This window comes from Gossypium raimondii, chromosome 12, assembly GCF_025698545.1.
Source record: "Gossypium raimondii isolate GPD5lz chromosome 12, ASM2569854v1, whole genome shotgun sequence".
Taxonomy (NCBI): domain Eukaryota; kingdom Viridiplantae; phylum Streptophyta; class Magnoliopsida; order Malvales; family Malvaceae; genus Gossypium; species Gossypium raimondii.
Genome location: NC_068576.1, coordinates 31654580 through 31670611, shown reverse-complemented (window position 1 = coordinate 31670611; position 16032 = coordinate 31654580). Strand labels below are relative to the sequence as shown.

General features: G+C 32.7%; 1 protein-coding gene across 1 annotated transcript; it reads right to left on the bottom strand.

The window, feature by feature from the left end:
• Window positions 1-246: 246 nt before the first annotated feature.
• Window positions 247-1638, bottom strand: LOC105762403 (fasciclin-like arabinogalactan protein 21). Its single transcript, XM_012580217.2, has one exon. It carries the CDS (start codon window positions 1594-1596, stop codon window positions 247-249), a length of 1350 nt encoding a protein of 449 aa, XP_012435671.1. The 5' UTR covers window positions 1597-1638.
• Window positions 1639-16032: the final 14394 nt, after the last annotated feature.

Sequence of the window (16032 nt, the reverse complement as noted above, 5' to 3'; positions counted from 1 at the left end):
TTAAGTCTGAAATCCAAGTCATTAGTACTCCTTTAGGAATTATGCAATAGTCTCCTTTAGAAAAAAGAGAGGGATACGTCCTGTGTCTTATTTACAACAATTCCCCATCGAAACAAACTTTTCTTAATCAAAAACTGACTTAACAAACTTTCACTCATTTGACTAATCACAGCTTAACAACAGTGAACCAAAGCTAGAATATTAGAAGGCATACCTGCAATTCACTTCACACACATCAGAGACATTTCAAAGACCATGGTGATCTTCAATCTCCGGTATATAATGTGGATTGACATGTGTCGTCACATGATTTACCTGTCTCATTTCACATTTACCTTGCTCGTCCAGAGCATCACAAGCCTCGTCTGTTCCCGGTGGCACTGGCACTGGCACCGGCACCGTCGACATTGGATCTTCACCACCTAACATCGAATCAGTCGTCGCCGTCATCGGAGTAACATGAGGAAAGGGCAAGTAAAGGCTATGCACTATAACATTCAAATTCTTCATCATATCAGCAACCTTGATGCTCATATAGTTGATCCTCATCATTTGCTTAGTCAAAACCCCTCCTGCCGTCGTCACTACCAAACTCTGCTCTCTATCCAACGTCGTCAACGGGGCTCCCACTGGAAGTCTCTCCAGATCCGCAATTGTTAAAAACTGGTTCGGCACGATATGTAGCCTTACACTGTTTATGTAAGAGTACGAACCGGAGAAGATTGAAACGTCGTCAAGAGCGAAGATTGTGACGTTTCTGAGAGAAACGAGTTCGGCATACTTGAGTTTCAGAGCGAGCGAGAGAACGGAGAAGCCGCTATTTCTCAGCCTTAAAATCACGTCGCGAAGCATGAATCGCATCAGAGCGGCATGTTGCTGCGGAGAAAGTTGGTTATTGCGGCTACGATCGTAGTTGGAGGGGAAAGAGAGTGAGGTCATCCGTTCAACGTCACAAGAGAAAGGCGATAGCTGTGAGATGTAGCCTTGGAGGCCGTGGATTATGATTAGGCCGTTGTTGAAGAGATCCGGATGAGTGATTTCAACTCCGACGATGAAGATTTTGTACATCGTGGGATCATTTTGGACGGTGGAAGTAGAAGTAACGGTTATACAACGGCCAGGACTGACAGTTTCGATTTTGGTACCAAAGGAGAGTTTTCGGAGGTAATCACTAGGGAAGAGACCGGGAACCATGTGTTCTCGGAGGAGGGAAGGGATGGAGCAAGAAATGCATGTAAGGACAGAGGAATCAAACGGAGCAAAGATAGTGTAAGAACCCGACCAAGCGGTGGCGGTGGAGGTGGCGGAGTCACTGAAGAGAGAAAGAGCGGCGGTGGCTAGTTCGTTGAAGCCGAGATGAGAGAGGATTGGAGGTAGGACGGAAGTATGAGAAAAGATCCCTTGGCGGGGGAAATCTTCGTGAGGTGGTTGGGGCGATGGAGAGACTGGGAAGAGTGGTGGTAGTGGCGGGGGTGGTGGTGGAAGAGTGCCGTTGCCGGTTATGGTGGAGGTGAGAGTAGGGAGGTAAGTGGAGTGGGAGAGGGAGAGGAAAGAGAGGGTGAGTGAAATAATGAGATTCAGAGAAATAACCGCCATTTCAAACACAGAGCAAGTTGTTTGATTCTTGAAAAACTTTAAGGAACGAGAAACGGAGGAAGAGAGTGGAGGGGGTGTTTATAGGGAAGTGAAGGGAGGCGCGTGGTATCTGGAAATGAAGAGCCCGATGGTTTTGGGGGGGGTTGATTTCCGTTATTTTTGGCGGGAACGATAGAAACTGTTTTTAGTTCAGTTGGAGAAATACGGTTTCTTCTTTTGATGGCAGTAAAGAAGAAAAACCTAATGGATATAAAAATTTTGCAAATCTTAATTTTTTTATTATATCATAAATTAATTTTTGATCTCTAGGACGGAATATTTTTACAACTTATATTTTTTTTTGTAAATTTAAAATTATTTTTAAAAATTTATTCTCTTTATTTTTAAATTTAGAGAATTTAAATAAAATTATGTTTTTGAGTTTAGCACATTACAACTTCATTTTTTTAGTTACATTGCTAAAGTGAAAATTTTTATTATTTCAAAATATCATGTTAATAAAATTAACAAAAAGAATTAATGTGTTAATAATTAAATTTAAATTTTAATATTTAAAAAGTAAATAACTAAATTTCTAAAAATATAAGTGCATAGATTAAATTTCAAATTTTACTTTTTAGTATGTATATTTTGATTAGTTATAATAATGTAAAACAAAAAATTGTATCTTAATATATATATAACATCCTCACCTAAATCGTTGCCATCCTCGATAAAATATATTACATTCGATACCGAAAATATCTTCCGATATCTTTATTCAATTTTCTAAATTCGTTATATAAAACTTTTATATTATTAACTCCATTTTAATACTGTGGCCATCATCTCAATTTCCTTACTTTCATATCAACTTTCTTTTCACTTTATTCACGTCACATTATAAATTCAATTGCAAATCTCAAATTTATATATATATATATATATATAAAATCAATTCAATTGGAAGTCATTAGGAGTAAATAAAAGTAATTCAGGTATTAAAAGCTAAGGGTAATCTAAATATTTTGACAAAAACTAATCAATTATTTTAATTATTTGTGTTTTCTAATTTTTTCAATTTGTTAGAAGTTTGTGTTTGTAGTATTTCTTTAACTTCTCCAATTCAGCCCAGATGTTAAACTCTAATTTGAAAGACTACATTAGCCACCGAAATGGCCCGGTAAGCTATTAGAGTTTTGAAAACAAACATTTTAAAACATTTATTTATCTTTGAAAGAAAACTTAGTTAATTACTAGTTTATTTACTAATCAAAATTCTTAATTATAATTTAGCAGCAGAAAAGTGATAATTGTTTGTATTTTTAATAAAAACCGAAGTTCATGCATAGTTAACTAATATTCATATTTCGATATCCTAAATCAAATTAAATATCATGCATGCTAAAATAAAACAAATCCTAAGTCACATGCCACAATTCAAAATAAAATAAAATAATCTCTGAATAATTAAAATATCAAATAATACTCCTAAAATATTTTATTAACTGAAATCTGAGCCGAGACCCTTCGAATGTCGCGTCCCCATCCTAACTTGGGGAAGTGAGCTATGACGCTCAGTGTGAGTTCAATCACAAGATAATTAGTACAAATGATTAGACATACGAAAATATGTTACACGGAAATAATTTACAGTGGCAATATCATAATATAGATGTTTCAGATCATTCAACAATACACATATATATTTTTCAAGTCAGAAATTCCAGTTTTGTATGCACATGTTTTTGTGGGTGCCATACAATTTCGGTTTTAACAAAAAAAATCCTACCCCACCGCTACACATCACAATGGGATTTCCCTTGAATTCCAACCACCAACACACCGGATTGTGGTTTAACTACCAATAGTTTGCAGATTAACTCCCAATGGTTGTAGACACAAAGCAAAATATCGCAGATGGAATCTGCCTATGGCTGTGGATACACAACAAAAAAAATACAAGTAAAATCTGCCAGTAGCTATGGATGCACAACATGTTTGTAGGTAATAATTGTCACTAGGTTGTGAATGCACAACAAAAATGTCGCAGATGGAATCTGCCTATGGATGTGGGTACACAACAAGATCGTCGTAGATGGAATCTGCCTATGGCTGTGGAAACATAATAAAATAATGCAGATAAACTGCCAATACTTCCTTCGTTCATAATGTCCCACCCCATGCAATGCAATATGACATGCTCAAAACAGATTAATACAGTAACATTTAATAGGTTTTTAACAGTTTGGTACAGTGACAAATATTAGGCTTATAACAATCAATACAGTAGCCAAAGACATGCTTATCATGTGTTCTATTTGACGATAACATAAGGTAGGTTGTACGTACAATAATCACAACTACAAATACAATAAACATATATATCATTCACAATTCATGCAAATATATATAACATCAACTCAGCCAATCTGATAATGCATTCTAACATTATTCGTGCTATCAGGGACTTAATTGAATAGCTTAAACACTAAAAATAATTCGAAAACCATTCAGGGACTAAACTGAACAAATATTAAAATTTTGGGCAAAAATTGTAAAATTTGAAAAATAGGGGCACACAACTATGTGGCCAGGCCATGTCGGATGCTATAGACCATGTAGAGGGGTTACATGACTGAGTAACAGACTGTAGTCGTGTGGAAATTGCAAAATCAAGCTATAAGGGAGGCACTGTCATGTGGCAGGTCGTGTAGAGGGTTCTTGGTCATGTGAGATTCGAACTATCCTAAGGTTCCAAAGGCACATGGTTGTGTGTGGGGACGTGTGGTCCACATGCCCATGTGGCAGACCATGTGGCCCTATCCTAGGCATGATTTTGCCTCGATTCACTTGTAAAAGAACACACATCATTCACCTAAATCTAATTTGATTCACCTAAATCGGGTCGTTCAAATGAAATTTATACACGAGCTAATGATTGATTTCAAGATTTATCAAGATTATCGAAAGATTCAACAAGAATCGAAAATGATTGATTAATCGAACATAAGATTAGAGTTAGATAGAAATATTACAAAAAATCGAGATCTAAACATTGGGAACGAGATGTACTTACCGATTATTGGCAAATGTAGGGATGTTATTGATGAAAATTACAAAACTGATAGAAAGAATGATTGAATGGAGGATGATTTGATTTGAGAAAACAAAATAATTATCAAAATTAGGATGAAAATATGGTGTAAAGAAAAGAAAAAGAAAATAAATAGAGAATAAATAGAAATATGGAGGGCAAATTCTATTAGGATTTGAAAAGGGGCAAATTGAAATTCTAATTTGGAAAATAAGATAAAAAGATGATGGAATTGTAATTCTATTAGAATTAGATAAATTCCTAGGGTTTGTAAACCCTAGGTGTGTCACCTGTAATTTTCCCAAGATTTTGTTGAAGTTTTAAAATTAAAATGAAAGGGAAAAAGGAGGTAGAGGCTCAAACTCGGGTTCATAAAGGGGGAACTAATACTTTAACCATTAGGCTATTATTTACTTCTTGTTTACTTTTGACGCTTAATCATATTGATATGTTTTTGGGGTATTTTTTGTGAAATTATGAAATGAAAAGGGAATGAGGGAGCTTGAACTTGGGTCTGGAGGGATATCAACACCTTAACCATGAAGCTACCGCCTGTTTCTTGTTATATTTTATCCTAATAGTTTATATTTTGTGTTTTTGTTGAAATCTCAAAATTAAAAGAGAATGAGGGACTCAAACATAGGACTTCCAAGAAGGGTTTTAGCGTGCTAACCATTAGGCCTAAACCTATTTCTTGTTTAAATTTTACCCCCAATAGTATTTATTATATTACGGTTTTTATCCTAGGTTACTGAAAATTAAAAGGAAAGAAATAGGAGAAGTGGGGTTTCAACCTAGGCTCTCTTAGGAGGGAAACTAACACTTAACCATTAGGCCTGAAGCCTACTTCTTACTTAGTCTTATTTCTTAGCTGTAAATAATTATTTCGAACTCAACTTACATATTCTTTATGTAAGGACTCGATAGTTAAGGTGTCGAAATATGAAGTTTGAGATTACGTTTTCGTAAAACAAACTCGTAAATATATATATTTTTTAATATTTATGAAGTTAGTTTAATAGTGAATTAGATTTTGTTAAGTGGATTTTGTGAAATTAAGAATTATTAAGGTATAAGGATCAAATCGCATAAGTATTAAAAGTTGAATTATATATTAAAAATTAATAGAGGGACTAAAGTAGTAATTATCCAATTACCTAAGGATGGTGGACGACATTAATATATATGTTATAATGATAAGTACCTTAAAAAATTAATTGTATGTATATATGTCATATTATAATATAAACAAAATAATAATAATAGAAAATAAATAAAATAAAAGTGGAATGATACGAAACTTTCCATGCAAATTAAAGAAAAGAAAAGAAAGGGAGAAAAAGGAGAAGAAGTTGTGACAAACCTAGGGACCTTAAGGTTTTAATTCAAAATTGTTAACATCGTATCAGAATCCTCGACTAAAAGGAGAAGGATCAATGTAAAAACCTATTTTTAAGTGGCATCCGAAATAGTGGTTCGAGGCCACCAAATCCGACGAGTAAGTTCGTAAATATTATTATTTAATATTTACGAGTCGAATATGCTTTTAAAAAAGTTTTTTATATGGTTATGCTATTTGAATGATTAATTAAGTTCAAGTGGTAACATTCTAAACTCAAGTGGTTTTAGAAATGAGTATTGGGAACTCGTTTCTATAGACCGAGTTGAAAATATTTTTATAAATATTTACGAAGTGTCATTAAAGTGGTATTAAAGTTTTGTTAAAAATTTTAACGTTTCGATAGTTAATTGCGAAAAGGACTAAATCTTAAAAAGTGTGAAAATTTAATTCTACTAACTAAAGATGTTTCATTGCTATGGAAAATTAAATTCATGAACTAATATGGTAAATATACCATATTATATATATGAGTGGGGGGTTGGCTTTGTTTTATTATGAAAATATTATGTTTTATTAATTAAAAAAATAAATTATAAGGTAATAAAATAAACTAAAGAAATCACCTTTCTCTTTTCAATGTTTTGCCGAAATTGAGAAAGAAGAAGGCCATTGTTATACTTTGAAGCTTCGGCCAAGCTTCCATGTATGCATGTAAGTCCATTTTAGTCCAATTTTTAATAATTTTTATATTTTTGAGATCGTTGCAACTAGGTCCAGCTAGCCCGTACCTTCGATTTTGAAACTGTTAAAGATTTTGAATGTTGCCATTGATGAAACTTGTGATTTTAGATATTAAATTATGGATTTTAGATATTAGTTGTTATTTAAAAGTGTTTTATTAAGTGATTTTTGATGAATTTTCTGATTAGGGACTAAATTGTTAAAATAGTAAAAGTACAAGGATTTGATGTGAAATTGTTGTAATAACGGGCTTTATTGGATGCCATGAGTATTCATCTAGGCTCAATTTTGGGTAAAAATGGTTAATTTGCATGTTTTAGGATCGGGGACTAAATTGAATAAAAGTAAAACTTTAGGGATAATTTTGTTAAAATGTCAAAAGTGACTAAATTGCATAAAATACATTGTTTTACTGTCTAAATTAATAGATTGAATGAAATTACTAATTTAGATCAATATCAAGTGGAAAATCGAGAGAATAAAAAATTACCAAAATGTCCCTATACTTTGACATTTCTGCAATTTAGCCAGGTAAGTTCATACGATTAAAATTTAACATTTATATAAATAGGTGATTGGTATTACATGATATTATATATATTCCATTGTTGGAAATGAATCATTATCTGAGTTATAATATTAAATTTGATGCTCAGTTTGAATTGAATGTGGGATAGAGTACATTCGTGTTTTGGTGATTACGGGGGTCTGGAGTGGAGATGGTATTGGAGGGAGATATCTGTATATTACCCAAGTAAACCGAGGTTCAGCATTTATTTCAAACTCTCGTGTTATACTTTCTGTTTGGTGTGATTCGGGTGGATCAGCTCTTATGATCTTCTGTTCAGCTCTTATGAGCTTCTGTTCACGTGTTTCGGGTGGACCAGCTCTTATGAGCTTCTGTTTGGTGTATTTTAGTTGGACCAACTTTTATGAGCTTCTGTTTGGTGTGTTCGGTCTATCTGACGATATATTCTTACCCGTAAGTCGTTCTTCAAATGGAAAATCTCGATAAGGTAATTTGTTTAATAAATTTGACAAATATGTTATGTTAAGATGGATGATAAACCCAATTGAATCATGCTCAGATATAATGGTTATCCATGTCAAATTCATATGAATCATGTTTAAATGAACTAACATGTGTTGTTGATGTGCTTAGGCTTATGCCAAACTTGTGGATATGATTGATATTTATGATTATGCTTGTATTATGCATATGAAACGGGTAAAAAAGGGAATGAAACGGTAAGTACATAATTGGGATGTATTATGATGTTATAAAAGTTTAATATGATAAATGATGTATTTATATGTGAGCAAATTATGTATGCTATGGATGAATATACCTATATCATGGATAAATACACTAAGTTGGTAATTGATAATATTGTTGAGACTTATGATAAGAATTGGGAACAAAATGAAAAGAGAGTAAATTAAAAGTGTATAATCTTATAGAAAGGTTGTTGATTATCTATTAAGTCCCTTAAATCTTATCACGTTATGAATGATAGATATACGTGACATTAATGAACTTACTCATTTGTGAGTTGTTGTTCATACCGATTTATGAATCTTATGGCACTAGCATAGATTTATGTTTATTCTATAAAGTTTATTATTGAAGTGGAATTTTATGCTTGAAGTTTATATGAGCTTACTAAGCATACATTACTTACGTAGTTATTTTTCTTTACTTTACAGATTATCGAAAGCTCGATTGGGTGGGAAGCTAGTTGGAGATCCATTACACTATCCATCGATTTTTTTTATCAGTAGATTTTGATGCTTTGGTAGTGGTTATAATGGCATGTATAGGTGGACTATGTTTAATGTTTAATTGATGAGTTTGTCATATATATGTCATTTTGGTTGATGATTATGGAACGAAATGTTGCCTTGGATTTGAAGTATTTAAGGTACTATTGATGTTTTGTTGGTTTGGGTTAGTATGGTCAAATATATGCATGTTTTGAAATGACCAAAATTGGTATATGTTAATGTATCTTTAAATGGTCAAAATAGCATGTGAGAAATTGATCTCAACATGTTCAAGATATAGTTCACTTTGGAAAGGTTTAGAACTAGATGTGCATGATGTAAATATGGTTTATAAATGTCTGTTATTTGGTACTATTTGGAAATGGTTGGTTTATGTTATTTAGGTGGTTATGATGCATGAGAGGAATAGTCCAAATGGTAAGGTTATTTTCATATGGTATGAATCTATTATGGTATGGTTGATATGTATCAATTGTGATATGTTTTGACATGGAAACAAAATAGTTGATAAATGGTTAAATATGCACATGTTTAGGAATGTTTAATACATAGGTGATTTGTGCTTGTTGAAATAGCGATTATGTTTGGCTTGTAAATATGGTATTTTGGTTGATGAACTATATTTCATGTTGGCATATATATATATGTGGTTTTATGGTTAATGACATGCTAGCATTTTGGTGCTTAAATGGTTGATGTTGAAATGGTTAAGTGATGATATGTTTTGATTGACCAAAATTGGTCTATTTAGATGTGTTTGGCGTATGGTTAATTATGCTATGACTTGACATGAAAATAGGTAGTTGTGTATGGTTGGTGAATGGCTAGATTATGCAAATGTTTAAACATATTTGGTTGTTGTGTTTGAGGCGCCTTTATGGCATATTGGTTGAATGGAAATTGGTCATTTTATGCATGGTTGAACATGTTTTGATACCTTGGTCATATGTGCAAATACTTGTTTAAGTGTACTTGAATTGAGTGAAAGAAATGACTTGAATTTGACCTATTTCATGTCCACACAGCCTAAGACACGGGCGTGTGTCTTAGCCATGTGTGACACACGGCCATGCGACACGACCGTGTGTCCCCTGTAGGTTTTTAAAGGCTGCATTCGAGTGTTACATGGCCTGACACACGAGCGTTTGGCTTGGCCATGTAAACCAAGTCAGAGAGTTACACGGTTGGGACATGGCCGTGTGTCCTTATTTCGAATGTCCACACGGCCTGAGACACGGGCGTGTGCCTCAGCCGTGTGAGTCACACGGCCTGACCATACGGCCGTGTGACCCCTGTAGTATGGTATTTTTTATCTTTTGCCATGAAGTTCTAAATGTTTCCGATTTAGTCTCGAATCATTTCTAGAGTGTTTCTAAAGAATCGAGGGATCGAAAAAGGGACATTATGCATGTGTTCGATTGTATTTTTCAATGATTATGAAATGTTTTAAGATGAATATTTTGATGTACAATTTTTTGGTAATGCTCTGTAACCCTATTCTGGCGACGAATACGAGTTAAAGGTGTTACAATAAAATCGACGTCGAATAGCTCAGAATCCACAATTTCTGTTTCTATAATATGAACCTAGTTGTTAATTATTGTATTTTGAATTATTGAATATGGTAGTAGTTGAGGTGAGTAGTACTTTGAGATTGAATTAAAATATAGTTGATTGAAATTGATTGATTTGGTATATATTATGAATGTATTGATTATATGAAATTGAAATGAATATATGTTTAAATGTGATAATGTGCAAATATGGAAATTGGATATTGGATGTATTTGTAAGTGAAATGGAACCATATTAACTATTTCGAGCTAAGATGGCATGCCACAGGATAGGAAGGGTCTAGAGATTTCTTTGACTTAAAGTCGATGAGGCATTGGGTGCCAATTTACTTCAATGTAACTGATGAGACATTGGGTGTCAATTTATATAGTGCAGGGCGTAGTTATTACTTCAAATTTATCCGATGAGGCACTGTGTACCAAACTAGTGTGTTGGTTGGATCCGTGTATCCATCCGAGTTCGAGTTCTGTTAATAAGGGTAATTAAATAATAAAGTTCTGTAATTGATATTGCAATGGAAAATTATGTGAATTGGAAATCAGAAAGTGGATTGAAAAATGAAATGTGAAACGTGATGTGATCATAAATGAAATATATGAGTGATGCACTCATGGATTGAATATGAATTGGTTTGTACCATTACTTAAATGAATTGTTGATTGATCTATGAAAAGCTATTTATATAGCAAGTGATGTGAATTGAGATATTTGTTAAAGCCAAATCAAGTATGAAAATATGTGAAAATTGAGTACAACATGAAATGATGTAGTAATTTGCATAAAATTGAGATGATGATATCTTGTAGTTATATGCTTAGATAATAGTGTGATTGTATAATTCAATTTAAGCATTCATGTATCATTATTGTAACATCCCGAAATAGGGCCTAAATGGAATAGTGGTTGCGAAACCACGAATCCGAGATAGAAAAGTTTATTGTGATTAATTTTTATGATTTACCGATTGATTGGATGCATGTGTTAGAATACCGATAAGAAATTTCAGCGATTGCATGTCTGAATTGCATATTAGAGTTCAATTGCAAAAGTGGGTAAATATGAGTTTTAGATGATAAATGATTTAATTGAAGTGCATAATTGAAGTAGAGGTCCTTAAATGGTAATTAGACCATTAGATTTTCATAGAAAAAAATGGGCATGCATAGATAAAAATAACTAAAGTTTTAATGAAGGGCATTTTAGTCATTTGGTAATAAAAAGATTTAAAAACGGCAAAAGATGGCAAAATGTGCTCATCTTCTCCATAGGGCTGAAACTTCAAGGACACCATAGCTAGGGTTTCTTCATTTTCTCAAGCTCATAGTAAGTGCATCTAAGCCCCGTTTTTAATTTTTTTTTACGTTTTTAGAGTCTTCGTAGCTCGGTTTAGCTTATTCTACCATTAATTCATGTTAGGGTTCATATTTGGAAAAATACCCAAGGTTGAAATGTGTTTCTTTTTATTTTTTATGGTAGAATATGAAGCTTGAAATTATGTTAAACAACTTTTGCTAGACGATTTCAAGTGAAAACGAGTAAAACGACATAATCGGTAAAATATCTAATGTTCATAAGTAAATGTTAGAGTGGGAATTTGATGTTTCCTTTCAAAGGAAATATGTTCAACATGTTAAAAAAACATAAGAATAAGAGATGAAGTTTAATTTCCAAGTTTTTGGGCAAAAGTGTAAATATGCAAAAGTTTAGGGGTAAAATTGTAATTTTGCCAAAGTTTAAGTCAAGGACTGTTTTGATGAATGTGAGTATTAAATAAGCTAAATTTGCTATTATAGATCAAGAGGAACGAAATCCGGAGTTAGACCGGGGAAAGAAAAAGGTTGAGGACTAAGTTGCTAGATTTGATCATATTTTGTACCGAGGTAAGTTTATGGTAAATAAATGTAATATTTCAATAATTATTATTAAAGTTGTTATTTTCTAGCAATTATGTACTTATTTTATGAAATTATTTAATGTTGACTCAAGTATGAGATGATAGAGAATCAGTGTTAAAAAGTCCCGTTGAAACATTAGGAATGTATCGGATACAAATGACATGACATTAAGGGAATGAAATCCCATGTAAGACCATATCTGAGACATGACATTGGCATTATTGAGGTTATGAGAGGTCCCATGTAAGACCATGTCTGGGACATGGCGTTGGCACTGATACGAGAACTCCCATGTAAGACCATATCTGGGATATAGCATTGGCAGTACAGGAAACATCCCATGTAAGACCATGTCTGAGACATGGCTTTGGAATGTTATTATCAGACAGGAGACCCGAGTATCCTTAATATTCCAAGTGGTTCAACGGGCTAGTAAGCAGACTATGTTACATGAAAGTTCAGGTAAAAGCATAATAAATAGATTCATGTGAGTTATAAAAGTTAAGAATATTTCAGTTATCAGTTAAGAAAGAAATTTCAGCAAGGGAGGAGAAGTTATAATCATGAGTTATTTAAGTAAGCAAGTAAGTAAATAAGTAAGAGAGTAAGTAAAGAAGAAGCAAAGACTATGATACTTGATGATGATTTATGAGTATAATTATTTATGATAAATGTTGTTATTTATTTGCTTGTAAACTTACTAAGCTTTACGCTTACTCCCTTTATTTTCCTTCTTTTTTTATAGTATCGCCAAGCCAATTTGGGGATCCTAAAGACGTCGGAGATGGTTTCACACTAACATCAGGCCATCTCGGTATTTTGTGATTCAAAACATTTTAAGTTATGGCATGTATAGGGACTTAGTTATTTTGTGTGTGTGTCCTTATGATATGGATAATGAATAGCATGTAAATATTTGATAATGATTAGCTATTGAAATGGCTAATTAAGAACATGTTTTGGTGTTATGTATGCCTAAATGATAGTTAATACAAAAAAATTATAAAAGAGTAAAAATTTGCAATGGAACAGTTTTTGGACAGCAGCATTGATGTAATTTTGAAAAATCACCAAGTATAGTAGAAATGGAATTAGAGAGTGAATGATATATAGAATTAAATTTTATCAAGTCTATTTTCGCATGAAAGAAACAGTGTAAAAGGAATTTTATATTGTGAGATATTTGAATTTTAGTGAGAGAGGGTCAGAATGGTTTTTGAAGTCCCCTATTCTGAATTTAGGAAATCAATAAAAATTTTATAGAAAGAATTATGAGTCATAATTTATATTTCTAGATTCCTTAGTGAGTCTATTTTCAATAGAAACAAACGAGAACATTATCCAAATTCTTTACAATGAGATGATTAATTTTTAGTGAATAGAGGTCAAAACCATCAAATGGTGTAACAGGGGAGAATTTAAAGAATAAATTGTACTATTTGGCTAAACCAAAAATTCTGGAAATTTTATGGTAAGAATATATATGAGCCTAGTTTCAGGGAAAATTTACGGATCTAAATTTTGAGTTTCGTAACTCAAATTATAATTAAATTAGTGTTTGTTACGCAAGTGGATAGTTTTATTGTGAATAGTGTAATAAATTATTTTGATTTGTTTAAGTATTCAAAAAATTTTTAATGTTCTCGGTTTGAACCCGAACCATGTTCGTTGCATGTTTTAGGGTCTCGAGGGTCCTTTTTGGGGACATATTGATTGAACATGAGCGAATTAATTATTTTTTTAAAAGTAAAATTATTTTTTTATGCTCCGAACTAGTAAGTTAAGTCAAGTAATGCCTCGTGCTCGACTCCAGCAATGGTCTCGGGTAAGGGGTGTTACAATTATCTCTTTAAATGTTCGGATTATAGAAAAATCACTAAGTTTTACTCAGTGTGCGGTTTTGTTTCACATGCACAGGTTAGGTACTTCTCTTTTGATTGTCGACTCAGCATCCAACAACGATCCCGATCTCAAGTGTTGTGATGTTTAATTTTGTAATGGCATGTACCTAGGATATCTTGGTTGTTAGTTATTTTGTAAATGGGATGTAAATTGAGTTATAAGTATAATGGTGATTTGGGTATATAAGTATATGTTTGTGTTTGAAGCCATAAGTTTGGTATGTGTGTGTGAACTTCAAACTTGATGTCTTAGGTAGCTATATGTTAGGCTAAATTGAGTGATTTTGGCATGCTTAAAATCTTGATTTGAATTATTCATTTTTGATATGTTTTGATGATATAAAGTGTGGCACCAATGAGGGTACATTGGTTAGGCACCTAAGATGATTGTTTTGGCATGTTTTGAGTATGTTTGATAGTATTTTGAATAGGTTAAATGATTGGTTTTTGAGTTGCTTAAATCCCAAGCAAGTAGGAAATGGTAAACTTGTTGTTTAAGGTACATTTTGGGTCCATACGGCTTGGCGACGCGGCTGTGTCTCGTCTATTGAGTGCTTAGGGTGCAAGTCAGGTGGAGCACGGCTTGGTACACGGGCGTGTGACACAGTCATGTGACCCTACTTAGTGAGTTAGACGGGTATAGACACGGGCTGGACACGGCCGTGTGTCTTTAGTTCAAATGTTACATGGGCAGAGACACGGGCTGGGACACAACCGTGTGTCTCTAGTTAGAATGTTACACGGTCAGAGACACGACCTGGGACACGGCCATGTGTCTCTAGTTCGAATGTTACATGGGCAAGGACACGGGCTAGGACATGGCCGTGTGTCCCTATTTCGATTGTTGCATGGCTTGAGACACGAGCGTGTGTCTCAGCCGTGTGAGGCACACGACCATGTGACCCCTGTTTTCAAATTTTTGTGAATTTTTCCTGGACTTTTCAAATGATTTCAAATTGATCCCGATTTGTTTCTATAGTATTTTTAGGGCTTCGAGGGCTCGATTTAGAAACAATATGTGTATGTATGTATGGTTTAAGTTATGTTTATGATGTTGAACGAAATTAATTATAAATGCTCCGATTGTTTAGTAATTCTCGTAACCTTAATCTGTGACGGGGAGGGGTTAGGGGTGTTACACTTTATTAGCTTACACATTTACTCAATTTTTTATTTACTTATTTAACTGATAATTCTTAGCACATTCCATCTTAGTCTATATATAACAATTAATACTCATAGTCAAGTATCAATATTAATATTTTAATTCATTTCACCTTTAGTAAACTCGAATAAATTGACTTAGATACACGAAAACCATAAAACCTAATATTTATTTCTTATTTAACATACGACATAAGTAACATTCGTAATTCAACAATTAAATCATGTGTACAAGATAAAACAATTTAACAAGAGCAATAATTGAAACACAATTCTAAAACTGATAAGTAAGACTCATTTAATTTTTAAAGCAAAGTTTAAGAACTAAATCATAATTTTAGTAAAATATTTTAGCAAATTTTTTCGTCAAATTGAGAATAAAATTATGGAATTGAGAATAAAATTATGGAATTATCCAAATTAGATTTAATCATGTAAATTTTCAAGTCATTTCATAGCATTTAGAGACTTCAATTGCATAACATAAAAATCAGGACTCAATTACAAAGATAACAAAACATGCCCAACCTACATATGACACATTGACACCTATACATACTATTTCGTATTTTCATGTCAATTTTTCCTATTCTAACATATCGTATATCATACACAAATCATACAAATCATGCTTAGTTACACTAAAACATACATTAACACACTTTAATAATCATGCGTATTCAGACTTAAATCCCACCAACCAATCAACCACAAACCCGATTCTTCTAATACCATTTTTGGGATGTGACAATTTCTTTGAATTAATTGTATTTTAAATATCATATTTATTATTAAATTATTTTTATTAGCTTTTTATTTTATTTTTAAACATTTTAACTTATTGTATGAATTGTTATTCTTTTAAATTTTGTATTTAACATTTTAAGTTAATTTTTGTTTTAATATTATTTTTATGTCTTATATATTTCTGCTTGTATTTTATTTTTCTAAAATTAC

Coding starts and splice junctions, on each gene's coding strand:
- LOC105762403 (XM_012580217.2), bottom strand. CDS start 1,596: ATGGCGGTTATTTCTCTGAATCTCATTATTTCACTCACCCTCTCTTTC.